Consider the following 24,195-nt stretch of genomic DNA (forward strand, 5'->3'; position numbering starts at 1 on the left):
GATGCAGCCAGATGGTATCATCAAGACGAAACAGGGAGAATGAGATCCAGTCCCTTATGCCTTTGGTGTCTTGGCCGCGCCGCTTTTGCCTTTGGCCTTGCGCTTGCTGCGGTCTCGTTTCTTCAAGCCAGTCATGCCAGCCTTGCAGATGTCCGCATAACGTGTGTAAAAGCCATCCAGATTCTGAGACTCCACGATAGTCGACAGCTTGACTTTGTTCTTGTTCTTAGAAGAGGTCGTCTTAGCAACACCTGAACCCTCACCGGCGGATTTGGGGTTGGGCGCATTGGTATTGCCATCTGTGGCCCGGATCAGGATAGACGGAGACGAATTGGAGACGCCATCGATGAGGGGCTTTTGAGAAAGAAACACAGAGCCGTGAGCCTGTTGGGAGGTCTTTGCGAGAAGCTCCGCGAGGGACGAGAAGAACTGGAAAGAGACGCGCTGTTAAAGATGTGATTCGCAATAGTAGGTCATTCGGCACCGGGAATCCAAGAAACGTCCCGGAGCATTCTCGACATGAGCAACTTACAGCTTCGTTATCCAAGTGGGGTGCCATTTTAGAATTGCAAGTGTGATCGTACAGAGCGCGAGGTAGGCTGTTACTGGAGCGCTGAACAGATGTGAATGTTAATTTGCATCCATCAAACAGTCGTGGCATCGATCGTGGGGAGGGGAGACTCCGCCGCTGTTTGTGGGCCCGCCCGCCTCGTGCTTTTGACGGGCAGAAAGTGCGGCAGCTGCGAAAAAAGTTCACTCACCGCCATGATATCGGAGTCTTTTGAGACCGAAGACCAAGTGCAATCCAATGCTTAACCACCATGCCACGGCCTCAGCACAATACCACTTCTCTCCCGCGGGGGCTCCGCGATGAGCTTGGTATCAGGGATACCTACGGCGACAAGAAACAGAAGCGGAATGGTCCGGCAAATCGGAAAGAGCGCAGACGAGAAGAGCGAAATACGAAAAAGTCCGGTAAACCAGCTGCCGCACCGATCAGGAAGAACTTCCACCGAGGACCAGGCCAAAATACGCACCGCAAAAATGAAAGGGACGAGGTGGACCTGAACGAAGACTCTCTTAGCGACGATGCACATGAGACGCCCAGATTTAAGCAAGCCTCTTCGAGATTGCAGCAATTACCAGCCTCGAAAACTGAAAAGCATAGGCCACTCGAAGTGATAGATGATGAAGGCAATGACGATAGCGATGATGATGGGGACTTCGATCAAGACGACATTGATTTGAATTCCTCCGACGAGGAGGAGTCCCATGTTCCACAAGGGGGTCATATCTCGAAAACCGTTCAAGCGAAAATTGCCCAAGACGATGCGGAAATCGCTGCACTGGAGAAGAAGCTGGGGTTGAAGAAGGGCAAAAAGCTTCCGAAAGCATTTGCTGAGGATGGGTTGGAGGATCTCATGGGAGACTTGGCCAATTTGTCTGAGGACGATGGCAAGAAGCGGAAACGAGAAGCCGATGAATGGCTTCAGAGCAAGAGGCAGAAAGCCCTACAACGTCAAGCGGCAGTGGTTGAGGAAGATGACGAAGAGGAAGACGACGAAGATAGTGATGAAGAGATGGATAATCTGGACGATGAAATATTTGGGTCAGAGGAGGGAGACGACGAGGAAGAAGATGACGATGCGAACGAGAGCGAGTTTGACGGGTTCGATGAGAAAGAGAAGGCGCCGCCCAAACAACGGGAGAATCCATACGTAGCGCCTGTCTCCAAAGCCGGACCTGCAGCTGTTCAAAAATACGTGCCGCCATCTCTCCGCGCCCGTGGAGACCCAGAGAGTGAAGCGCTCACCCGTTTGCGCCGCCAGGCGCAGGGACACCTCAACAAGCTTTCCGAAGCTAATCTGGTTTCCATTTTGGGAGAGTTTGAGAAGCTCTATCGCGATTACCCTCGCCAACACGTTACCTCAACGCTGATTACTTTGTTGATGGCTATGATTGCGGAACGGTCGGCTTTGAACGATACCTTCATTGTCCTCCATGCGGGTTTCATTGCCGCAGTCTACAAAATAATGGGTATGGACTTTGGCGCTGAAATTGTGCAGAAAGTTGTCGAGTCTATGGACGCAGGTGGTGATGAGCGCGGCAAGTGGGAGGGCAAAGAATACATCAACCTTGTCTCTCTCTTGTGTCAACTCTACAATTTCCATGTGATTGGACATCCTTTGATGTTCGACTACATCCGGCTCTTCTTGGAGGAGATCAACGAAACGAACACTGAGCTTCTGCTCAAGATCATTCGAAGTGAGTCGCGAACTTGACGACGTTGAAAAGTCTTGCATTTGCTAATCCAATCACAGACGCTGGTCCTCAGCTACGCCAAGATGACCCCTCTGCACTCAAGGATATCGTCCTGCTCATCCAGCCTGCCGTCGCCAGGATCGGCGAGGGCAACCTGTCAGTGCGAACGAAATTCATGATCGACACTATCACCGATTTGAAAAACAATCGAGTAAAGAACGGCATTGGTGCCAATGTCACTTCCGAGCACATCACCAAGATGCGTAAGATCTTGGGCTCATTGAACAATTCTCGTGTCATCCGAGCATCCGAACCTATCAATATCACGCGGGCGGACATCCATGACTCTTCCAAGAAGGGCAAGTGGTGGCTTGTCGGTGCGAGCTGGAGGGAGGATCCTCTGGTTTCTGCTCGCCAAGAGCTCTCTGACCTCCAGGCCAAGCAAGCTGAGGCAGCAGAAGACGACAGTGAAGCAGAACCGGACCTGGGAGAAATTGCCCGAGCTCATCGCATGAACACAGACGTGCGCCGTTCAATTTTTGTGGCCATCATGTCTGCCACAGACTACCAAGATGCGCAGGTGCGTCTGACGAAGCTCCGCCTGAAGCGTGCTCAAGAATTTGAGATTCCTCGAGTTCTCTTGCATTGTGCCATGGAGGAAGAAGCACACAACCCTTACTATACCTTGATTGCACGGCGACTCTGCGCGGAGTCTGGTCGTCGGCTCAAAATGTCCTTCATGTTTGCTCTGTGGAACATCTTCAAGCGAATGGGTGAGCAGGGTGATGAGGAGGAGGAAGCAGAGTTTGACGCCGACGATGAAGAGACAGGCGTGAGCATGAAAGCTGTTGTTAACCTCGCCAAGATGTTTGGCATGCTCATTGCCGATGGAACACTCACTCTCGGCGTTTTGAAGAACCTCAACTTCGCCTATCTCCAGCCCAAGACAAAGACCTTTGTTGAGCTCCTGGTCATCAGCGTCATTCAGCAGTCGCAGAAGCAGAAGAAGAGCTCCAAGAGGAACCAGATCAAGTCTGATTCCGACGATGCGAGAGACGAGGAGGCGTTGATGCAAACTTTCCTACGAGTCCAGGAAACCCCTCAGGCTGCCAAGGGCTTGATTTACTTTATTCGCAAAGTCGTTGCGAAGACCGATCTTGTTTCTGAAAAGGAGCAGAAGCTGGTTCGCTGGGGCTGCAATGTCGCCGTTGATGCACTAAAGGCCGTCAAGGAATGAGAGTGCTAGGTTGGAAATCATTTGTGATGTAAAGTTATGTTCATAAGATATACCCCTTGTTATAGACTATCAAAAGTTACGATATCATCCCAGCTTGGCCCCTGTACAGTGTGAATTAATCCGATCTTTCTGGTTGAGCTTTCAGTGCACTGTGATATCATGTTACGTATCAGACCGCCCTCTCAATCAGCTCCCACTGCATGGTAATCAGCCATTCTTCGCCTAAGGGTGACATGTGGTCCAAAGCCATCGAATCCGGAACATTGCTCGGAGCACATTGAGCTTGATCCTCGCCCAGAGTGATGTACCATGAAAGTCCCTTTTGAACACCCACCAAGTCTCCGGGGCGAGGGGTCTCCTCCGACAGCTGATTCATTCGAGGCGATGACTCCCCCGGTCTTGACTTTGCCCGAGGGGCACCCATGAGTACAATATTCAAGTTGTTCTTCGCGGGCTCAGCCTCACTGGTAGATGAACCAGCCAGGTTCGTAGCTCTAATGAAGGACAAAGCACCAGAGCCTCTAATGATAGCCGGTTTCACCTCGAGCACACGCGCAGCCACAAGGTAGCGGGAAATCTCGACAGATCCATCGCTCGACATCTCAACTCTCCGACCTGGGCGCGCCTGGTCATGCCTGGTGCCTGTCTCCAGGACCCAGCTCCGCAACTCAGCCGCCATTCCCCCAGGTACATACCCAGTGGCCCCGGGACGATTCTTCCCCCGTCTATGCAACGACTTGGACGATGGCGAGAAGGGTGCGGGAAGGTCATCGTCTGCAGCCTTGGGGGAAGGTGAACGAGGTAGGACAAAGGCAGGTTTGTGTCTTCCCAGTGAAGTCGATTGCGTAGCCGACGGGCTTTCTGCCCATAGGGCAGACTGAGTGCTGCGCGGCTGCTGAGAGCCGATAAGAAATCGAGGTCGACTTCGAAGTGGCGTCTGTGTGCTTTCTGGCGTTTCAACAAGGAGCGGTCTTGGTCTTGCGTGTGTGTTTGGTGTTGCGCCGAGCTGGCTCCCTTCTTGCGTGGCGGCTGGTCGTGGAAGTATTCGTGGACCTGGTGTCTGCAGCACAGGCGGTATTGAGGGCCGCGTGTCTGGAGATGGCGAGCGGACTCCGTATGATGTATCACTTGTGCCCTCTATGGGTGAAATATCCGGCGCAAAGAGGCGCATCCGCTTATTTCCGTCTCTGCTCGGTGCGAAACGCGCGTCATCGTCGAGGTCCTGGTAACCTGGAGACTGAATATGTGAAGGTTGAGGCGGAGAGCTTTCGATTTGGTCGTTCGCAAGTCCGGTGTTCCTTCCCCCACGACTTTCTAGGTTATCCAACCACTCGTCATCGTCGGAATCTTGGATTGCTTCCCTATGTCGGCGGGACTGGATTGCGCTCGGTACAAATTCCGCTGGTACGGCTGTAGCTGGGGCCGAGGATGGCGGCACGGTATCGTCATCGACAATATCTAGGTCCCCTCGTCGTGGTGCCGATTGCGACAATAAGAACCGCGGGGAGTGTGCAAATTGAGGTCCGCTGCGTCGTGATGGGGGGTACCGGCGGGACAGGCGAAAGGGAGATGGAGTCTACGATGATTAGTGAAAGTAAAGAGGAAAGAGAGTTGGCCAGAAACATGACCCATTGACCAAACGCACCGCCGGTGGAGGCATTTAATTCATGATATTGTCGCGTGCGCGTGTAAAGACGCGTCTTGGGCGCATTGAAAGCTGGGATTCAGCCCGCTCAAGGTCCGAGTATACAAAAGTTGGAGAGGAAAGGTTTCTCTGGAGATCGGCGGCCGATGTGGGGGTGTGGGCGATCTCGCATGAAGTCATTACGGGCGTGGCCTTTAACTAAATTACCCGTGTCTCGAAGAAAACTATAAGCAACTTTGGTAGTGGGTAGACTACTGAGACTTGAACCATTCAGTACTTTGGCAAACTACACCCACGCCAGCACTTCATTATGCAAGAAATTTCCTCATCATTATTCAATATCTAAGACTTTCCGAGAAGCCCTCGTTGTATCTTTCGGTCAAGTCAACTGGAATGCTTCCCATCAATTGATCGTGGAATGAGCTGAAGTTAGGGATGTTGAAAGGAGCAGCAACGAAGAACAGTCTATTGAAGTCGCCCTACCTATGAATTGGGACTTGAGTACTGAGAATCGGGGCATCTGAAAAAATTGGGGGCAATCTCCACATAAATCTAGCCGAGAGCTTCACTGTATACAATTCCTCAAATAGCATCAAATTCTCGAAAAGGGAAAAGAAAAGTCCTGAGAGAGAAAAAAAGCCCATGGTTCTAGATATCTAGCTAGGCTCACTTCTCTGGAATTGCCTCAACATCTGCTATTTGTTCGCTGGACTCGATTTTCTTGAGTGCCTTTGGCCTGATGAAGCACGTCGCAACAATAGTAAGAGATGCGACGCAGGCATAGAAAATCCACATGTTACGCAGTCCATACACATACAGCTGCTTATCCGTGTCAGCTGCACTGCCATCTCCTATCGCCGTCGTCAGACTATTGCTATGAAGAGTCTGTTGGATTAGAACTGTTCCAATCACGATAGACACGGATGTGCACAGATTTCTTAGAAAAGAGAACGCCGACATTGCCGCTGCAACATCGGCCTGTCGAAGGTGACTCTGTAAAGCGATCATGGGACTCTGGAATAATGGTCCGGCTCCGATACCTGCGACGACTTCGTAGATGATGATGCGCACCCATGATCGGTGGACACCTAGATCAATGAAGAGTCCTGTGCCCAGAGTCAACAGAATAGTTCCTGCAAAGATCATGACACGATAGTTGCCAGTCTTTCGGACGAACAAGCCACTCGCGAAAGTGGTTATTGACATCGGGATAATCAAAGCAAACAGAGTAACTCCAGAGATCAGAGGGCTGAACCCCAGAACCACTTGGTAATACAAGGGTAGGAAGAAGTCAAAGGATATGAAAATGAAGGAATGGAAGCATGCAACCACGAAGGAGGCAACAGAGGTTTGCTTTTGAAAGATGCGGAAGGGAATGATAGGGTTCTTGGCGAACCTGGCCTCCCAGACCATGAACAGCACCAAGATGAGAGCTCCAAAGACCACAAGACAGATGACTGTGGCTGATCGCCATGGCACCAGACCACTGGAGCCTGTCTCGAGTCCGTATAAGAAACAGACTGTACCGCCAATGATGAGTAGAAAGCCGGTCCAATCTATACTGCTCAAACCGTTGGTCAACGACTCCTTTTCGATTGTGACATTTAGAGTGAAGAATAGCAAGATCAAGACAAGACCGTCGAAGGGAAGATTGATGTAGACTGAAGTGTGTTGCACGCCGGTCAGCGAGATATTCATTCCTATCCGTACTGATGCAGGACAACTTACAGCACCATCTCCATCCGATACCATCGGTAAAAGCACCACCCAGAACAGGACCAATGGCACTGGCCAAGGCAAAAGCAACGCCAGTAATGGCGTAATACTTGGGTCGATCTGCAAGTGCAAAGACGTCGCCAATAATGACCGTCACCAGCACGATCGAGCCACCGCCACCTAGTCCCTGGACCACCCTACCAGCAAGAAGCGCAACGCTGGAGTGAGCCAATGCGCTGACAAGACTCCCCACCATGAAAATGGTAACAGCTGCCATGATACTAGACTTTCGTCCACAGATATCTGAGATCTTCACCCACACTGGAGTCGAAGCTGTCGTTGCCAACGTATATCCACTTCCAATCCAGGCATATTCCCGTGATGTGACTTTGAGAGAGTTGGCGATAGTTGGTAGCGCAGTGGCGATGATGGTCATGTCGAGAGCACCTAAGAACAACGACAGACCGAGGGAGATGACCAAGAATCTTCGCTGCCAGGGATGCATGGGTGGAGGCTCAAAGATGGATGTATTGGTGTCGAGCCTCTCGACGTCCTTTCCAACTGCCGCTCCTTCCACAATAACTTTACGGTCCATCATGGAAGGCTCTCTTGAAACTGTCATGAGGTTGACTGATGTTGAGGGAAGACTAAAAACATGCAAAGAATTTCCCCGCGAAATCTACCCCAGGATTTTCTCATTGATAAACTACTCGTGCCCACCTTCCCATAGAATGACTACATGATATTCCCTCCCCCACTCGGGACCACATGCCGCAATGTCCGAAGCACAAGGGCTTCGGTCTCGGCCCAGAGTCTCATATATGCAATGTATAATGCTGGATTTGGACTAAATCCAGCGCTTATCTCCACTATGACCGGAAAAAACGACTGTACGTGTTGAGTAGATCGAGGAGGATGAAAAGTAGAGTTTATTTGTGCACTGCCAAGGTCGCGGTGGTGGTTCTCGGTTGTTGATCTGCCGGCATCCAAATCTTCCCAAAGCAAAGTGAATCGCGATGCCGGCTGTGTACAAGCATGATACTTCCTTGATCAAGCGGAACTTTTTATCTCCAACCGATCTTGAAAAGTTTCTTCAAGCAACGCACAAGGAAAAAACAAAACTGTCTCAACAAATCGTCCGATCTATCTGCTGAATTAGCTTCAAGCTTACCAATGTCTTCCATCAATATTGAAAATTTATGTGGCGAGGCTAAAATTATTGACTAGGCTTCGCATCCAGATCGTCAACTTTCATTTAAACAGTAGCATAGTCTCCATGGTACTGTATCATGAAGTTCATATCAATCTTCGCTTCAGGGTGAGTCAATCCACGAGGGCAAAAAGTCTTGAAATGCCCGGAGATGTTTAGGTAACAATAGGCATTGCTTTTCGGTATAGTTAGGAGACAAGTAAGCCTGCTAATATACAATCTCGCGATCCAGATATTCTCGATCAACGACGGGTGGCTGCGAGCTCTCGACCCCGAGTTAAACCATCAGACCCCGAACTGTTTCTAGAACTGTATTTTGAACACGAATGCCTGCGTGTCAACATTGTATCCAGACGCGTCTTTGTACGGAAACTTGCCGAAGTTCAACCGACCTGGTGAATCATGTTGAACAAGAGGCCCGTCAGAAACAATATACGTGGAGGTTTGCCGTTTTGCGTGATAAAGTCATTGTCGCTCAGACTAAACAAGAAGTACTCCTGCTCTCCCTGCATGTGGCCTCCGTTCTTCGATGGATGCACAAACGGCACCGATGGCATCAGCATCCAAGCCCGTTGTGGGCTGACCGTCTGGATCAGTCAAAATGATTGTATCCAAATACTTCAAGCGAAGGTTTGGTTGTGAGGGATGTTTCACTGAGGCTTTGTGATCGATCTCAAGAGTCAACCCGAAGTTATGGATACGCGCTTGGTAGTTTCAGGGTGCCATTGGTGTTCCTTCACAGGTGTCGGAATAATGGGTCACTCAAGCAAAGCAATTGAATGCCCTCAGCAGGTGGCCTAGTAGGAATTAATAAAGCTCACCAACCACGATCTGGAAGTGCGTAGATTGTACCCGAGTATCTATCCCCATGCAACTTGCGCCACGACCACTGGTCAATAGCGGCAGAGCTCCCAATTCCAGCAATGGTGTCTCCAAACTTGTCTGTCGCATCGGAGGGAATGAATCCATAACCCACCAAACCAGTGTATTTGTATGTGTGACCACCGCAGGTCGTTTTATTTACAACATGGCTGGCTGCATCCGCTACTGACGCCAGAAGCGCAATCGCCAGAGTTTGCTTTATGATTGCAGGAAGAGTGAGAACCCGCCGAGAGATTTGTTTATCAGCACGGCGGACCGAAATAGACTGGCACCAAGTAAGCCGAAATAGACTGGCACCAAGTAAGCCTTTATACCTCGTATCACGCGCAATGCTATACGAATCCCGCCAGGCGTGGAGTTTTGAGGTCGACCTCAACGTGCATTGAGTGGCGATTGTCATTCGCTGGTATATAACCTTTGGTGACTTCGCCAAGAGTAACCGTCGCGCATCGCTTATTGAGGTGTTTGAGCGCCAGAGCCGCAAGTTCCTTGATGAGTCTCGAGATAGAATAGCTTCCAAAGCTTTTAGCTCAATTGTGCCCCGTTAAGTTTGGGCTCCATACCGAGGAAGAAACGAAGTGTACTGTGCGCAGTCAGAAATATCCGAGAACGGACCTTCCAGCCATAGACGTCCATTTAACGTAACCTAACACCGGTTGTTCAGATAAACGACACAATCTTGGCTAAAATACCTTGGTTTTGGGGGCCACTGGCCACAAACGACGACTTGGCGTCCAATAGTGGGACCTGACGCCCATGCCAGCTCGATGGTCCACCATTTTTCTCGCAGTTTCGAAGACCACTAACAAGTACGCCGTGAATATGCATTCCAAAATAAGGTGAGAGTAAAATCTCTCCAAGTTTCAACCTTGTATTAGGTCAGGTAAGGGAACCTGCTGCTGGCTGCTTGGAGGCACCCCTCCACGCCTAGTAGCGTGGCTAATGCTCGTTGTCTCCAGTTAAGTCTATCATTCATGGCCTTTTGGGGTATCGCTTTCGAGACGAGGCTCAATCGGATGGACAGTTCCTATGACAGTGAACAGGCCAATTCTTTGACAGACCAGATGAATTTTCGAGCTTATCACAGCTAAGCACCTTGCATCAATCAATGAAGACTCATCTTCCACGACTCTTACTCCGCTTCATCTTTCACTGTCGCGTCCCAGGTCGTAGGTACCCCGGCGTGCTTCTTTGCATCTAAGCCAAGGTCCTGGAAAATGGCGCCGTCTCCTGAAGTAAAGTCTCTGTTAGTCTGTGACAAGACCATTTCTGTCGAACGGGAACGCTCACCACCCAGTGCATGCACACGTTCCTCATTCTCGTGCTCCATCTCTTCCAACTCATCTCCTGGCTCGCTCTCCTGTGGTTTCTTCTCGACCTCGGCGGTGGCGGCCTTGCCCAGAGAATCGTGTGCCTCTCCAATCATGAGCAGTTGCGCATTTGGATAGTCAATGAACTCGGGTCGCAGAGGTACCCATCTCAGGTCCCGGAATTGCTCCATAATACTGATTTAATACCGGTCAGTCGTCACAATATTCCGAGTACGTGTCATTACCAGGTTGCCATCAATCGACTGCACTCACGATTCAGGGTATTTTGGCTGCTCCGGTAGCTGGGCTGAGGCAGGTCCAGGGTATTTTGGATTCTTAGACTGGACAATGAAACTACCTCGCTGGTGAATCCCAAAGTTGTCTTGAAGATCTCCAGGCTCCGAGGGAATTGTCAAAATGTAGGCCAAGTGCGATGCTCGCGGTGCAGATGTGATAGCATAAACCCCCTCTGCGAAAGGCTGAGCTTCCTCCACATGGCGTTCCCCACGGGTAGCAGTCTGGTATGTTGATCCAGCAATGAAGTGTTCCTGGAGGTCTTTGACCGACTGGTTGACTTTCTCCACAAACGCCATGTCACGTTCTTTGCCCGAAGTGGGAAGCTTCTTCTTGGGCAGGACTAAGAGACGACACCGGGCATTCTTGTCTACTGGTCCTTGGTTGGAATCCAGCTCAGCCCCAATCGGAGTCGGTCGTAGCACGAAAAAGGTACGCGCAATATCCTTCATCCCGTGGGGATCGTCGACATTCACCCGTGAGCGATAGAAGAAGTAAATGATACCTTTCTCGAGGATGTTGGAGGAAACCTTCTCTTCTCGCTCCTCGGATGTCCGGACCCCTAGCTCGCTCTTGGAACTCGATCCAGCAGCATCGTGATGTGTTGAGGAGGCTTTTTGCGTAGTATCCCTCGTGGACTCCTCTTCCTCGGGGCCATTGCCTACTTGCTTATCCTGTTCAGACTTCTCCTGTAGCTGCTGAGACTCAACTTTTACGTCAAGTGCCTTCTGATTCTCTGGCTGAGAGGTCTCGGCCACCTTTTTGGTCTCTGGGGCGTCCCCGTGTTGGTGGTGCTCTGCATCAGCTTTCTGCTCTGATTCCACCGGCTTGTCTGGCTGCTGCTCCTCTACCTTCTCCTTCTTTGCTTCTGGCGCATCTTTCTGACTAGCCTTGCGTTTTCTGCCCGCAGGAGGTTTTGCACTGGCCTTGCGAGTTGATAGAGCTTCATTGGCTTTCTGAGCCGCTTGACGCGATGATGTACGGGCCATTAGGACTTTTAAATTCTTTGGTGATACGCCCTTTGGTTCTTTAATTTGCGGTGCTTGGTGTGAAGTCAGGCGGAGATGTTAAAGATCAAGCATGAAATATGACGGTTGGCAAACTGTAGAGCATGGGTTGCTGCCGCGTCGTTCAGACTGGCGACTGGCGAGCACCCGTGAGACATCAATGACGTCATTCTTTTCGGGCCTCAGGTCCAGACACCAAAGCGGCTTTCCTCAGTTTCCTGTGATCGGGTGAACTTCCGTTGCGATGTCACATGTTTGAACACCCATGCCTTGTTCTTCGCTAAGAAGGTATAATTGCTGTTCCCGGAAAAGAGGGCTGGAACGACAATCAATCGATGTCCATTTCGTCAACGACAGCTGGTTCATTTGTAGGCTCCAGGCTGCTTGGAACAGGCATATCCGACCATGAGCCTTGCGGGACTCCCATGTCACGCAGTGTTTCCAAAGTAAGTGGTGGTTGCTGGCACTTGAGTAGATCCTCCACTGCCGTACTCCGCCTACGGCGTCTTTTCGGGTTGATCGTCCTTCCAGATAACGAAGGATCTTCATCTCTGATCTTCACCTGAGCCCGAAGAAGAGCGGAATTATACGTTCCAGTGCCGGGTGCTCCGCTTGGTTTTCTCTTTTGCCCTCTCTTAGGGGCCACAGCCGGACTTTTGGCGCAGAGACTCCTTCCCTTATCCTCTTCCGCGGACTCCCAAATGCGCCCTACGCGGACCTCGCGCTGCCACTGCTCAAGATGGTCTGGTGAATCCAACAATAGAAGTCGACGTGGTAAAGCTGCAGGCTGTGGGTCATCGTCGGCAGGCTCCTCGATCGCGTACGGCCGCACGACTTCATCATCACTAAACGAAGCCATTCCCTCACCAGTAAAATCTCCGTCAATTGACTTGGCTGGGTGAGGAGCGGGTGGAATCTGCTCGCTCTTAATAGCCTTTTGCTTTGAATAAAACTCTGAAGAGCCTGATGTTGTCTTTTCTGGATCCGGCAGATGAGAGGTGTTCCTCCTTTCCATCCTCAGCCTGAGCCGTGAGCTGGATACTTTACTTCGTATCCGATAATCAAAGTTGCTGAGAAGACATTGATCACATCACGTCATGCAGTACTGAAGAGCGAAAGCCACTGGACTTCGGAGTGTTTCTGTGTTAACCAGCTTCAATCTCCTTTTGTGACTGTCCTATTCGAGCTTCTAGCGGAAAGAGAGAATAGCTTTGTCACGCTTGGATCTCCGGAAGAAATGTTGCCATGTTACCGCATGCTGCGAGTCTTCCAGAGGCTTCCAGTGGGGATAAGGGGAGCTCCGTTTCCCCAACTCTCGCTGGGCGCGGTGAACAACAGATCAGGCTCACTGATCCACTCCATGTAATGCTATAGTCTACAACGTAGAGCTCTCCTCAAAATACCAGCCCAGCTGGTAGTTGGGTCAAAGAGAACAGTGATTCATTCAACTCCAAGTACGTTGTCCTCTCTAGCAACTTAGTAGTAGTTACCTAGCTCAGATCATTTTCATAGTTCAAGTCTAAGACCCCTGTGTCCTTCACCGCCCACCAAGTGATTGGCCACCGCCTTTCCCGCCCACAATTGTGTCCACGTTTAGTTTACCTCCCTCTGCTCATCAAGCATAGGCATCCCCGACTACTGCGCCTTGCCCGTTCACTGCAATTAACTCGTTTGGTTGAATGCAGCGGTTATTTCTCTGAATCATTCTAATTTCGAGTGCGGAGCTTGCTGCTGCTTGGTGCGGCTCCGGCCAATTCTTTCAAGATGCAGTCCTCCCCAAACATGCTCACTAAGGTACGCGCGCCCCTCGATCCCCGTCAATGCTCGCCATGCAGAACAACGGGTCAATCCTGAGCATGGTAGCTTCATTGAAACAGCATTAACAAGGCTCACCCATCTTAGTTTGAGTCAAAATCTTCTAGAGCCAAGGGAATCGCATTCCACCCCAAACGGTACGCCAAGCTAGCGGGGACATGACAACACGCTGGAGCATCGGCACTAACTCACCTTTGGCTGTTGACTAGGCCATGGATTCTCGTTTCCCTCCACTCCTCCACAATTCAGCTATGGGACTATCGCATGGGAACGTTGATTGATCGATTCGAAGAACATGATGGGCCGGTTCGAGGCATTGATTTCCACCCCACTCAACCCCTGTTCGTCTCTGGTGGTGATGACTACAAGATTAAGGTCTGGAATTACCAGACACGAAGGTGTTTGTTCACATTGAATGGGCACTTGGATTATGTGCGCACCGTATTCTTCCACCCCGAGCTCCCATGGATCTTGTCTGCGTCCGATGATCAGACTATTCGGATTTGGAACTGGCAGAACCGCTCCTTGAGTAAGTCAAAGGCCTATGGTTACTTAGTGGTTTGGGGCCGACGAAAAACTGATCGGATTATCATCAATTAGTCTGCACGATGACCGGACACAACCATTATGTGATGTGCGCTCGATTCCACCCTACTGAAGACCTTATCGCATCCGCCTCTCTGGATCAATCCGTCCGGATCTGGGACATCTCTGGCCTGCGGAAGAAGCATTCCGCTCCCACGTCTGTCTCCTTCGAAGATCAGATGGCCCGCGCTAACCCCAATCAACCCGACATGTTTGGCAACACTGATGCCATTGTGAAATTTGTGCTGGAAGGCCACGATCGAGGTGTGAACTGGGTGTCATTCCATCCGACCTTGCCTTTGATCGTGTCGGCTGGTGACGACCGTTTGATCAAGCTATGGCGCATGAGTGGTGAGCTACAAGCCCTGGGATTTATGCGCCATTGACTGTATTAATCCTGTTCTCTCCACAGATACAAAAGCATGGGAGGTTGATACGTGCCGGGGCCATTACCAGAATGCCTCTGCGTGTCTCTTCCACCCTCATCAGGATCTCATTCTTTCTGTCGGCGAGGACAAGACCATTCGCGCATGGGACCTCAACAAGCGCACCTCTGTGCAATCGTTTAAGCGGGACCTCGACCGATTCTGGGTGATCGCTGCCCACCCCGAGATGAACCTATTCGCTGCTGGTCACGATACTGGTGTGATGGTCTTCAAGCTAGAGCGTGAGCGTCCTGCGTCTGCTGTGTACCAGAATCAGCTGTTCTACATCACGAAAGAGAAGCATGTGAAATCATATGACTTTGGCAAGAATGTCGAATCTCCTCCCATGTTGTCGCTTCGCAAACTCGGCTCTCCTTGGGTCCCGCCTCGCACCCTTTCGTACAATCCTGCCGAGCGTGCGATTCTGGTCACCTCTCCCACAGATGGTGGTACATACGAATTAATCCACCTGCCCCGGGACGCGACCGGTGCTGTTGAGCCGACAGATGTGAAGCGCGGCCAGGCTACCTCGGCAGTCTTCGTTGCTCGCAATCGCTTCGCAGTCTTCAGTCCTGCAAGCCAGCAGGTTGATATCAAAGACCTGAGCAACTCCACCACAAAGACAATCAAGCCTCCTGCCGGGACAACCGACATTTACTTCGGCGGAACTGGCTGTCTGCTGTTCATTACTCCTTCCACTGTCACGCTCTTCGACATTCAGCAGAAGAAGCAGCTTGCTGAGCTTGCTGTCAGTGGAGTGAAGTATGTCGTCTGGTCAAACGACGGTTTATACTGTGCTCTTCTTAGCAAGCACAATGTGACCATTGTCACCAAGTCCTTGGAGCAGGTCAGCACCTTGCACGAGACAATCCGCATCAAGAGTGCCACCTGGGATGACTCTGGGGTCCTGATCTATTCGACGCTCAACCACGTTAAATATTCGCTGCTTAATGGGTATGTTATCTCGCCATCATAGTGCATTCGGAAGACCATGCTGATTTATGTAAAGTGATAATGGAATTATCCGTACTCTCGACCAGACTGTCTACCTCGTTCGCGTCAAGGGGCGCAACGTGTACTGTCTCGACCGCAACGCTCAACCCCAGATCCTGGCCATCGACCCGACTGAGTACCGCTTCAAGCTTGCTCTTGTGAAGCGCAACTACGACGAAATGCTTCAGATCATCAAGACTTCAAGCTTGGTCGGCCAGAGCATCATCTCATATCTTCAAAAGAAGGGCTACCCCGAGATTGCTCTGCAGTTCGTGCAAGACCCGCAGACTCGATTCGACCTGGCCTTGGAATGTGGAAACCTCGACGTCGCAACTGAGATGGCCCGAGAGCTGGATCGACCTCAAATCTGGAGTCGGTTGGGAGCTGAGGCATTGGCCCACGGTAACCACCAGACTGTGGAGATGACGTATCAAAAACAGCGTAACTTTGACAAATTGTCTTTCCTCTATCTTGCCACTGGCGACCAGGAGAAGCTTGCTCGTATGGCAAAGATCGCGGAGCACCGGGGAGACTTCACTTCTCGGTTCCAGAATGCCGTGTACCGTGGTGACGTTGAGGACCGCATCCAGATGTTCAAGGAAGTAGACCAGTGTAAGTCTCTTGGCGTCCCATGCTCACCACCCTTATAGCAGAACCCGAAACGCTGACCGCTGCATAGATCCCCTGGCCTACCTCACCGCAAAGTCGCATGGTTTGACCGAAGAGGCCGAGTCAATCCTCGAAGCCTGCGGTCTTACCGAAGATCAAATTGCCATTCCGTCTCTTCAAGAACCCCTCAAGGTTGCCCATCCTATCGTTCCTACGTTCAAGTCCAACTGGCCCGTTAAAGCTGCAGGCCATTCTTCATTCGAAAAGGCACTTTTGGGCGAAGTCAATGATGAGGAAGAGGTTGCTCAAGACTCCTTCGAGACCGGGGACCATGACACAGCAGCAGTGCTTGCTAAAGACACCATGGGGGAGGAAGAGGAGGACGCTTCTGGATGGGACATGGGCGATGATATCAACGTGGAGGAGGATGTTGAGTTCGTCAATGTCGAAAGCACGGAAGCTGGTGCGGGTAGCTCCGAGGCTGATTTGTGGGCTCGCAACTCGCCCCTGGCTGCTGACCATGTCGCCGCTGGCTCATTCGATACAGCCATGCAGCTTTTGAACCGGCAAGTCGGTGCGGTTCAATTCGCACCCCTCAAGGACCGGTTCCTTGAAATCTACAAAGGCTCCAAGACATACCTCCCCGCCTCAACTGGTCTACCACCTCTCGTCAATTACGTGCGAAGAACTACGGAGGAGACGGATAGCCGCAAGGTCCTGCCTGCCATTCCCCGCGATCTCGAGACAGTGGCCAGCGTTGATCTTCAGGATGGTTACGCCGCCATGCGCACAAACAAGCTCGAGGACGGCGTGAAGACCTTCAAGCGCATTCTCCATACACTGCTAGTGAATGCAGTCTCATCCGACAGCGAGGTTGAGCAAGCAAAGAAGATCATCGCCACCGCCAGGGAGTACATCCTTGCCATGTCTATCGAGCTGGAACGTCGTTCCCTCTCAACTGATACTCCCGAGGGTCTCAAGCGTAGCTTGGAGTTGTCTGCGTACTTCACAATTCCCAAGCTTGAGGTTGCCCATCGTCAGTTGGCTCTGATGGCAGCCATGAAACTCGCCTTTGCCAACAAGAACTACAACTCGGCTCTTGGCTTCGCAAACAGGATGCTCGCCAATGGCGGCTCCGCTAAGCTGATGGATCAGGTATGTTATGTCGGGTCTCGAATATCAGTTGTTTCCCGTCGGTGGAAGTGCATAGGCTAACTCATCAACAGGCCAAGAAGATCAAAGCTCAATGTGAGCGTAACCCACAAGATGCGATCGATATTGAATTCGACCAGTTCGCCGAGTTCGACATTTGCGCCGCCTCCTTCACCCCTATCTTCAGTGGTTCTCCCTGTGTGATTGATCCCTTCACTGGCGCCAAATACCATGATCAATACAAGGGCAGCGTTTGCCGGATATCCGATGTGACCGAAATTGGCGCGCCAGCTAGTGGACTGCGCCTCTTTGTTCCGGCTCAATACTAGAGTCACTGGCAAATCTGGCTCACGCCTCATGACGAAGTTTGACGGTTTTTCCCCATCCCTTTCTTCTATCCCCCCGTTGTGTAGTTCCAAAATGGGTCCCCCCCCCCCCCCCCCCCCCCCCTCAACATGTTCCTCTCTTCATCTATTCCTCTTAGAGAGGATGCCGTGTGCTTGGCAGCGCCTGTCTCTTCCTGGGAGCACGAACTTCTCCGGCGCTTTTCCCACCTTGTCTATCTAGACGTTCCTGTATTGGAAATTCTAATTACTTAGCGGTCTCAATGTGTACGCAAATTCTTCTATGCAGGTCAAGCTGTTTTTTGGTCATGGACACCTAATGTCTGAGGATATACGAACTCTTATTGTAATCTGAAATGTAAACACGAAACTTCATTTTATTTCTCATCTGCTCGTTCTTAGCGAAAGCAGCATGTAGAGGCCACCTTCTCTACAAAGAGCGGGGAAGATATACAATGCAGACCGTCTCACTCAACTGGAGTAAAGTTTCTATCGTACAACACTTGTCAAGGCCTCGAGCCACATAAGGCCAACCAGATCATCTCCGCATCAATCACATCGACCATCCTTCCAACCAGTCCTCCATCTCTCCTCCCACAACCGACAATCAAACTCCTTCTTCCCCAGCTTGCGATTGACCTCATTATGCGCCTCACACATCCACCAGCCGAATTCCTTCCGCCCACCCAGCTTCGGCTGGTTGCGACCACTTGGATGCGCCATCCAAGCGCGGAAATCATCCGCACATACCCAGCAAGGATATAACTTGGAGAAAAACTTCAGGAACCCTTGCATATCTTCCTGGTGCTCTGTGGAGGCCTTTTCAGGGTACGTAGCTGCCATTGTGTGGAGCAGCGTCCATGTAGAGCGGCCGAGCTGTTCGACGTCGGGTGGGCAGTCGGAGGGGATCTCGGAGGGTTGCGGTGTAGATTTTGATGCTGTCACTGGCGTGGCAATTGTTGTGGATTGAGTGGGAGAGTCGGTCTTGGGCGTTGACGAAGATTGTGTGGCTTGTCTTGTAAGTGCGCGCCATGAGGCGACCGAGGTACAGGTTCGACAGCTATATGGGAACAGCGAGTGGAGGGTCAGTACTTGTGTGGTGGTCAAGTTCCACATGCGATAGCTCTCGGGGCTATGGTGAGGACTCACGGCTTGCCATCTTTGTCGAGAACGACGCCCTTGGGCAACGGAGCCTTGGTGTCGTTGTCATGCGATTCTTGAGAGGGTCTGGGAGGTGCTTGGTTGAAAGCGTGCGGTTGCGCATGAAACTGCTCCGGATGTATTTCGGCCATTGTCGGAGGCGAAGGATGGTCAACGAGAGGAGGAAAAGGTTGAGACGAGTAGCGACTGAATGTTTACGAGCGTGCAGGTAAAGTGAGCGGAAGCTGTTGAATAACCGTGATTTCTAATGCGGCGCGCGGCTTCCAATCTATCCGGCTGACGTGCGGAGTTCTCGGAGGTGCCATCGACTAAACTATAAACCCACTTTCCATGGAGTGTGGGCCCAGATCGTACTATGCTGCAGGAGTTCTCGAATATGTTCCCCTTGAAAAGAGTGCAAGCTCTATCATCAGACCTCAATGTCATCGTGCATTTCATTGATACAGGATGGTAGGTGGTTTCTTCGATTGGACCTAGTCCGCTCTGTCATGGAACATTGAATGGAAATCTGCCAGTGGAGTATGCTTTATAGATGTGTTGAGCCGCCCGCCGCGTTCAGTGTATACCTAAGGGAAGTTACTAGGTATATATCTATGTACGCTTGTGGCACTGAGTTTCCCACAGCTTTCCATTCAGCTTTCCCTCAAAAAGCAGAATAAAACTTGCCAAGCTGTCTGTCTTCACCTTGAAGCAAGACATGACTCAACGCTTACCATATCAATTACGGATCAAGTTGGTTGCATCGCACAAGAATGTCTCGCAGAGGCTTGAAGTGTTTCCACTTGGCCAGATGCACCACACTCATCTGAGTGCCAGGATCAAGAATTGTAGGATTAGCTCCAGCCTTGAGCAATATCTCGACAACTTCATTGTTACCACGCCAAGCAGCAGCAAACACTGGCGTTGCTCCGACACGACCGCCTGGAGCATTGACATCGATGGTCGGGTCAGACTCAAGCATGGCCTTGACGACCGAAGCCATACCGAACGAGGCCGCGTAGTAGAGCGGATTGGTACCCTCAATGGTTGCAGGTTTCACGCCCGGAATCAAGGCTTCCATCCAGACACCATAGTTTCCACGGCGAGGAAGGTCTCGGGATGCGAAGAGACGAGCAATCAAATCGCGCTCGACGTGCCCAAGAACGCAGCGAGACGCATGGACAGGCCAGAAAGTAGCCGCGTAAAATAGAAATGCGCGGACTTTACCGTGCTTGCGATATTCGCCGTATCCGTACTTGAAGTTGTCGAGGCACAGGTATTGCAAACATTTGCGCAAGATGATGGTGTCAGCAGTGGAGGGATCCAGTGCGAATTGGCTCACAGATGAAGAACGGATCCACTCGGAGGTCAAGAACTCCTTGACAGATGAATGTGCCAAGTTGACGTGCTCGGCCTGGTCAGCTGATATGAGACCCTGGCCGATTCGAAGGAGAATGTCTCGAGGCAGCAGCATCATGTCTTCGTCTATCATGGTGCAGTTGTCCTCGAGTATGACAGCTTCGTTCAACCTTCGGAGGCTGAGGGGTTGCTTCACAAAGCTGAGCCAAAATAGCGCTTCTCGGACGAGAGGCACATCACTGGGGTCGATACGTTTGAGGGTGTCCACATACATCTCTCTCAGTGTGCTCGGGAGATTCGACAAAGACAGGCGCATCGCTTTGGCAGTTCGCTGAGAGCAGAGATTATCCAAGGAGAGTTGGACCCATCGAAACCTATAGAAACGGTGTCAGCAGGTATTCTTGTTCGAGAATGCATCCCCGATGCATGCGACGTACGATCCATCCGCGCTATTGAGCAAGTTTTCTGTAATCTCAGCTTGGAACTTCGGTGCAAGATGCCTTAGCGCATTCTCGTGCTCGAGTCGATACCGAATCGCCGCCTTGATATCTTCTTTCATCGTGTCCGCTCGGATGTTGAGGAACTTGACGTCTCTTGTAGACATTCGCGTCGATGTCGTTGTGACAACAACCCTGATATTCGGTGACCGTTTCGTCAAATTCAACAGGCAAAACTCCATACTACCAGTCTCAGAGCTCTCGTTGAGAGCGTCGACGAGGATGACGACCTGTGACATGGCGGTTGAATGCCTGACGATTGCATCTTCCAGATCTGAGAGACCAATTGGAGGCTTATGTGCTTGATTTCTGGCCAGCTTTTCGTAAATTGACCTTAGCTCGTCCAACAAAGCCGGGATTGACCTGGCTAGTTGGCCTGCGATAGAACCTAGTGCATTGACAGCGACCTGAGAGGCGGTGTCGGTGATGGTACAGTAGAAGTATGCAAAACAGCTTATTGATGTCCCCGCAGTGACGACCGTTAATTCTTCCACGGCCTGGGCGCTATTGAATGGTCAGTCTCTCGATTGGACATTGGGTCATACAGGCTTACCCACAACAGCGTTGTTTTTCCAGTTCCAGCTGTGCAAGCTTGAATCAGCATAGTTTACAATCTGATGCTGCTGGAGCATTGAAGACGAGAACAGCCATACATTTACCGACGAGACACAAGAGTCGTGTCTTTTCCGAAGAGTCCTCCAGCCAGTTTTTCAGATAAGACTTTGTGAACCATCGGCCAGTCTGTTGTCGTCGCCCGCTCGAGGCGCGAATATGAGAATCAGCAGGACTGATGGGGGCCAGCCATTTAAACAGGGTCTCATTGTCTTTCTCAACCCTTTCAAGATCGCGAAGCCGCAGATCTTCCCTAAGATCCCTTGCCAGATCGGTGACCTCGCGATGTAAATCTCGCTCCACTACGGCGGCGTCTGCAGTGATGACCAAGATTAACCATGACTTGACCCTCTCCAGTCGAGTAAGATGGGCGTTGAATTGATCTTGCGAGAATGGCCACTCCAGCTTCTGTTTCAACTTCTTGAACCTAGAGACAGGCTCCTCCAGCTCCTTGAGAAGTGTCTGGAGGAATGTGTCTGTCGCATAGAGCACTCGCGACATCACGTTTTTGTCGAAGATCCGAGGCGATGAATCTAGCTCGGTCTGCTTCTCAGGATCGGGACTGTGGTCCCCCAGTCCCGTTGAGAGATGTTCCAAGATACCCTTGAGGGTAAAGAGCTCTTCACTCAATCTCCGAATATCCGATTTGGCGTCCTTCACTGCTTGGGCATAGTTGATGACGCTGGCCAGTACCTGGCCGACCTCGACCACCAGGCCGAATATTGAGATTGGATCCATGTCCCTCAATTCTGTCGAAAAACGCCGTCACAACTCTGAAAAAAGCTGCTTGTCATGCTTCACCCGGACGATAACACGCTTCTTTTCCGATGGAGAGTCTGACATGACTTTACTCTCAAAAAGACAGTCCACTGGCCCCCACGCCACAAGGCCTGGCGGGGCAGGGGGCAAAGTGTCAATTCATTTTGACTCCACCATGTGGCACAACCGCAGTTGCATATTACGCTCGTCGGTACTCTAGTCGCTTATACCGGAGCGTCCTATGAACAAGGATACCTATGGAAGGTGGCGTGCTGGTAATTCAGCTAGAGTAAATGGTGAGTGCAAGATTGGAAGCGTGGTTCCATTGGGCTTGAACGTTACACCTCAATCAACGCACACTCGAGCAGCTCTGGTGAGAATGGCATGGAAAGGTGGATCATGTCCCTTCAAATAGGTCGGTAGCTCGGACGAGAGACTAAGTATAGACCCTGTGAGTGGAACACATCAAGTAACGGACATTTACAGAAAAGGGTCATACCTCCAATACAGTACCTCACGGCTCACATTTGGTTTATCTTAACCCCAACCTTAACCTCATCCATCCCAGTCCAGTAGTAGTGGTAGATCGCGAGTCCAGACATATATAACTACTTTCCACGGACGCATATAGGCAACCTCGGGCTCCGAACGCAGAAGCACGTCTCTAGGAGTATAGCATTGTATGAGATTATAGAATCGAAGACTCTCCAATCTGTGAAACTAGATGAGTTTGCTAGAATAGTGGGACTCAACCTGAACCACCCAGTTCGAAATCACAAGATGTTCCTGTTGCCCGTCTTCACGTGTACTTGGCAGGCAATTAAGCAGTGAAAGAAGGCAAGTGTGGAGACTGGAGAAAGTGATGCTCTGGTGTGGGCGGTCAGCCTCCACTTCCAACCAGAGCTGAGAGACCTCCGCGGCTTGTTTGCGCCTCTCGCATGTTGAATTCGTGGACAAAGAACACTTATTTCCAAAGTTCCATATCGAGGCCAAGTGCAGTCCTTCAGGGGCAATTTCTCCAGAGTTTCTCTCTCTCTCTCTCTCCCATTTCATCACGACCAAAGCAGTACAGCCGCGTCTGATCTCACAGTGAATCTCATCTAATCGCCCATCAGTCCCTCACGCGACAATCTGACCCACTGGGCGAGACTGGATCATGGTGCCCAAATACACCGTCTCGGACTCTGATGACTCAGCGCAAAATAAATCGGCGCCCTCTGACAAAGAGCTCGATCAAGCATTGAGGGCGGAGGTGGGGCAGAAATACAATGAAAAGAACTACGAGGAGCTCACTGTGAAACGCGTCCGCCGTGCCGTGGAAGAGCAGCTGGGTCTTGAGCAGGGCTATTTTAAGAATACTGGTGACTGGAAGACTCGAAGCGAAGAGATCATCAAGGATGAATTTGTGAGATGAAACATCAATACGTGGCTGGAGATTGCTCGGAGACTGATCAGATGTTGCACCCCAGGAAATACTTCGGACAAGCGCGCCCAACGGGGACGAGGAAAGTCAACAGACAAGCAACGATACCGAACGCGACTCATTACATGCAGCAAGCCCGAAGACCAAGCGACAACAGCCGAATACTGTGCCAGAGCCCAGAAAGCGCCAAAAGCTGCCAGCGCGGACTTCGAGAAAACATAATAAGCCATCGCCCGATGAAAGTGAGGATGAGGTCACAGAGAAAGCAACAACGCGTGTAACGCCAGTGAAACAACCGCCCTCTGTCACGCGCAAGAAGCCATCGCCTAAGCAGCTGGATCAAGCACAGACGGAGGAAGAGAACGAGGACTCCAATAAAATGGCTGCAGAGGCACCCACAGTCGACTCTGAAAGCGAAATGTCGGTAGTATACGATGAGGAGCCGAAGCCCAAACCCGCCCGCAACCGCAAAAGCAGTGAAGCTCCTTCGAAGAAACCTGCGCCAAAGAAGGGCGCTGTCAAGGGAAAAGATGAAGACCTCGATCCAGATCAAGCCGAAATCAAGCGGCTTCAAGGATGGCTGGTCAAATGCGGGATTCGCAAGATGTGGTGGCGGGAGCTTCAGCCGTACGAGACTCCAAAGGCAAAGATCAAGCACTTGAAAGACATGCTTGAGGACGTGGGAATGAAAGGCCGATACTCTCTGGACAAAGCCAGACAGATTCGCGACGAACGAGAGCTAAAGGCCGACCTGGAGCAAATCCAGCAAGGCGCAAAGCAGTGGGGAGCAGAGGACGAAGAAGGAGAGGAGAGCGGCGGACCAGCAAAACCTCGCCGTGCAGCGCGTGGGCGTCAAGCGCTAGCATTTTTGGACAGCGATGGAGAAGAAACCGACTGAGGTCTGCACGTCGATACTGCA

General features: G+C 51.2%; 10 protein-coding genes across 10 annotated transcripts; 3 read left to right on the forward strand and 7 right to left on the reverse strand.

Annotated features, from left to right (window-relative positions):
- Positions 1 to 54: 54 nt before the first annotated feature.
- Positions 55 to 559, reverse strand: N7539_009270 (signal recognition particle 14 kDa protein; the record flags this gene model as incomplete). Its single annotated transcript, XM_056938865.1, has 2 exons — positions 55 to 444; positions 533 to 559. 2 exons carry the CDS (start codon positions 557 to 559, stop codon positions 55 to 57), a joined length of 417 nt encoding a protein of 138 aa, XP_056786242.1.
- A 262-nt stretch (positions 560 to 821) lies between these two features.
- Positions 822 to 3,499, forward strand: N7539_009271 (MIF4G domain-containing protein; the record flags this gene model as incomplete). The annotated part of the gene is made up of 2 exons (XM_056938866.1): positions 822 to 2,265; positions 2,322 to 3,499. 2 exons carry the CDS (start codon positions 822 to 824, stop codon positions 3,497 to 3,499), a joined length of 2,622 nt encoding a protein of 873 aa, XP_056786243.1.
- Positions 3,500 to 3,668: 169 nt separating this feature from the next.
- On the reverse strand, positions 3,669 to 5,159 carry N7539_009272 (uncharacterized protein; the record flags this gene model as incomplete). Its single annotated transcript, XM_056938867.1, has 2 exons — positions 3,669 to 5,075; positions 5,145 to 5,159. The coding sequence occupies 2 exons, from the start codon at positions 5,157 to 5,159 to the stop codon at positions 3,669 to 3,671; spliced, it is 1,422 nt and encodes a 473-aa protein (XP_056786244.1).
- Positions 5,160 to 5,810: 651 nt separating this feature from the next.
- On the reverse strand, positions 5,811 to 7,482 carry N7539_009273 (MDR family MFS transporter; the record flags this gene model as incomplete). The annotated part of the gene is made up of 2 exons (XM_056938868.1): positions 5,811 to 6,805; positions 6,873 to 7,482. 2 exons carry the CDS (start codon positions 7,480 to 7,482, stop codon positions 5,811 to 5,813), a joined length of 1,605 nt encoding a protein of 534 aa, XP_056786245.1.
- Positions 7,483 to 10,084: 2,602 nt separating this feature from the next.
- Positions 10,085 to 11,545, reverse strand: N7539_009274 (uncharacterized protein; the record flags this gene model as incomplete). Its single annotated transcript, XM_056938869.1, has 2 exons — positions 10,085 to 10,457; positions 10,536 to 11,545. The coding sequence occupies 2 exons, from the start codon at positions 11,543 to 11,545 to the stop codon at positions 10,085 to 10,087; spliced, it is 1,383 nt and encodes a 460-aa protein (XP_056786246.1).
- Positions 11,546 to 11,891: 346 nt separating this feature from the next.
- N7539_009275 (uncharacterized protein) lies at positions 11,892 to 12,578 on the reverse strand (the record flags this gene model as incomplete). Its single annotated transcript, XM_056938870.1, has 1 exon — positions 11,892 to 12,578. One exon carries the CDS (start codon positions 12,576 to 12,578, stop codon positions 11,892 to 11,894), a length of 687 nt encoding a protein of 228 aa, XP_056786247.1.
- A 749-nt stretch (positions 12,579 to 13,327) lies between these two features.
- On the forward strand, positions 13,328 to 17,471 carry N7539_009276 (coatomer subunit alpha; the record flags this gene model as incomplete). The annotated part of the gene is made up of 8 exons (XM_056938871.1): positions 13,328 to 13,357; positions 13,466 to 13,515; positions 13,588 to 13,907; positions 13,979 to 14,314; positions 14,376 to 15,342; positions 15,398 to 15,993; positions 16,061 to 17,145; positions 17,217 to 17,471. The coding sequence occupies 8 exons, from the start codon at positions 13,328 to 13,330 to the stop codon at positions 17,469 to 17,471; spliced, it is 3,639 nt and encodes a 1,212-aa protein (XP_056786248.1).
- Positions 17,472 to 18,035: 564 nt separating this feature from the next.
- Positions 18,036 to 18,778, reverse strand: N7539_009277 (flavin-linked sulfhydryl oxidase; the record flags this gene model as incomplete). The annotated part of the gene is made up of 2 exons (XM_056938872.1): positions 18,036 to 18,546; positions 18,636 to 18,778. The coding sequence occupies 2 exons, from the start codon at positions 18,776 to 18,778 to the stop codon at positions 18,036 to 18,038; spliced, it is 654 nt and encodes a 217-aa protein (XP_056786249.1).
- A 590-nt stretch (positions 18,779 to 19,368) lies between these two features.
- Positions 19,369 to 21,832, reverse strand: N7539_009278 (ankyrin repeat domain-containing protein; the record flags this gene model as incomplete). The annotated part of the gene is made up of 4 exons (XM_056938873.1): positions 19,369 to 20,359; positions 20,423 to 20,986; positions 21,040 to 21,064; positions 21,142 to 21,832. 4 exons carry the CDS (start codon positions 21,830 to 21,832, stop codon positions 19,369 to 19,371), a joined length of 2,271 nt encoding a protein of 756 aa, XP_056786250.1.
- Positions 21,833 to 23,009: 1,177 nt separating this feature from the next.
- On the forward strand, positions 23,010 to 24,174 carry N7539_009279 (putative transcriptional regulator; the record flags this gene model as incomplete). Its single annotated transcript, XM_056938874.1, has 2 exons — positions 23,010 to 23,258; positions 23,323 to 24,174. 2 exons carry the CDS (start codon positions 23,010 to 23,012, stop codon positions 24,172 to 24,174), a joined length of 1,101 nt encoding a protein of 366 aa, XP_056786251.1.
- Positions 24,175 to 24,195: the final 21 nt, after the last annotated feature.

The sequence above is a fragment of the Penicillium diatomitis genome (assembly GCF_028827545.1).
Source record: "Penicillium diatomitis strain IBT 30728 chromosome Unknown utg000015l_segment0_segment0, whole genome shotgun sequence".
Lineage (NCBI taxonomy): Eukaryota > Fungi > Ascomycota > Eurotiomycetes > Eurotiales > Aspergillaceae > Penicillium > Penicillium diatomitis.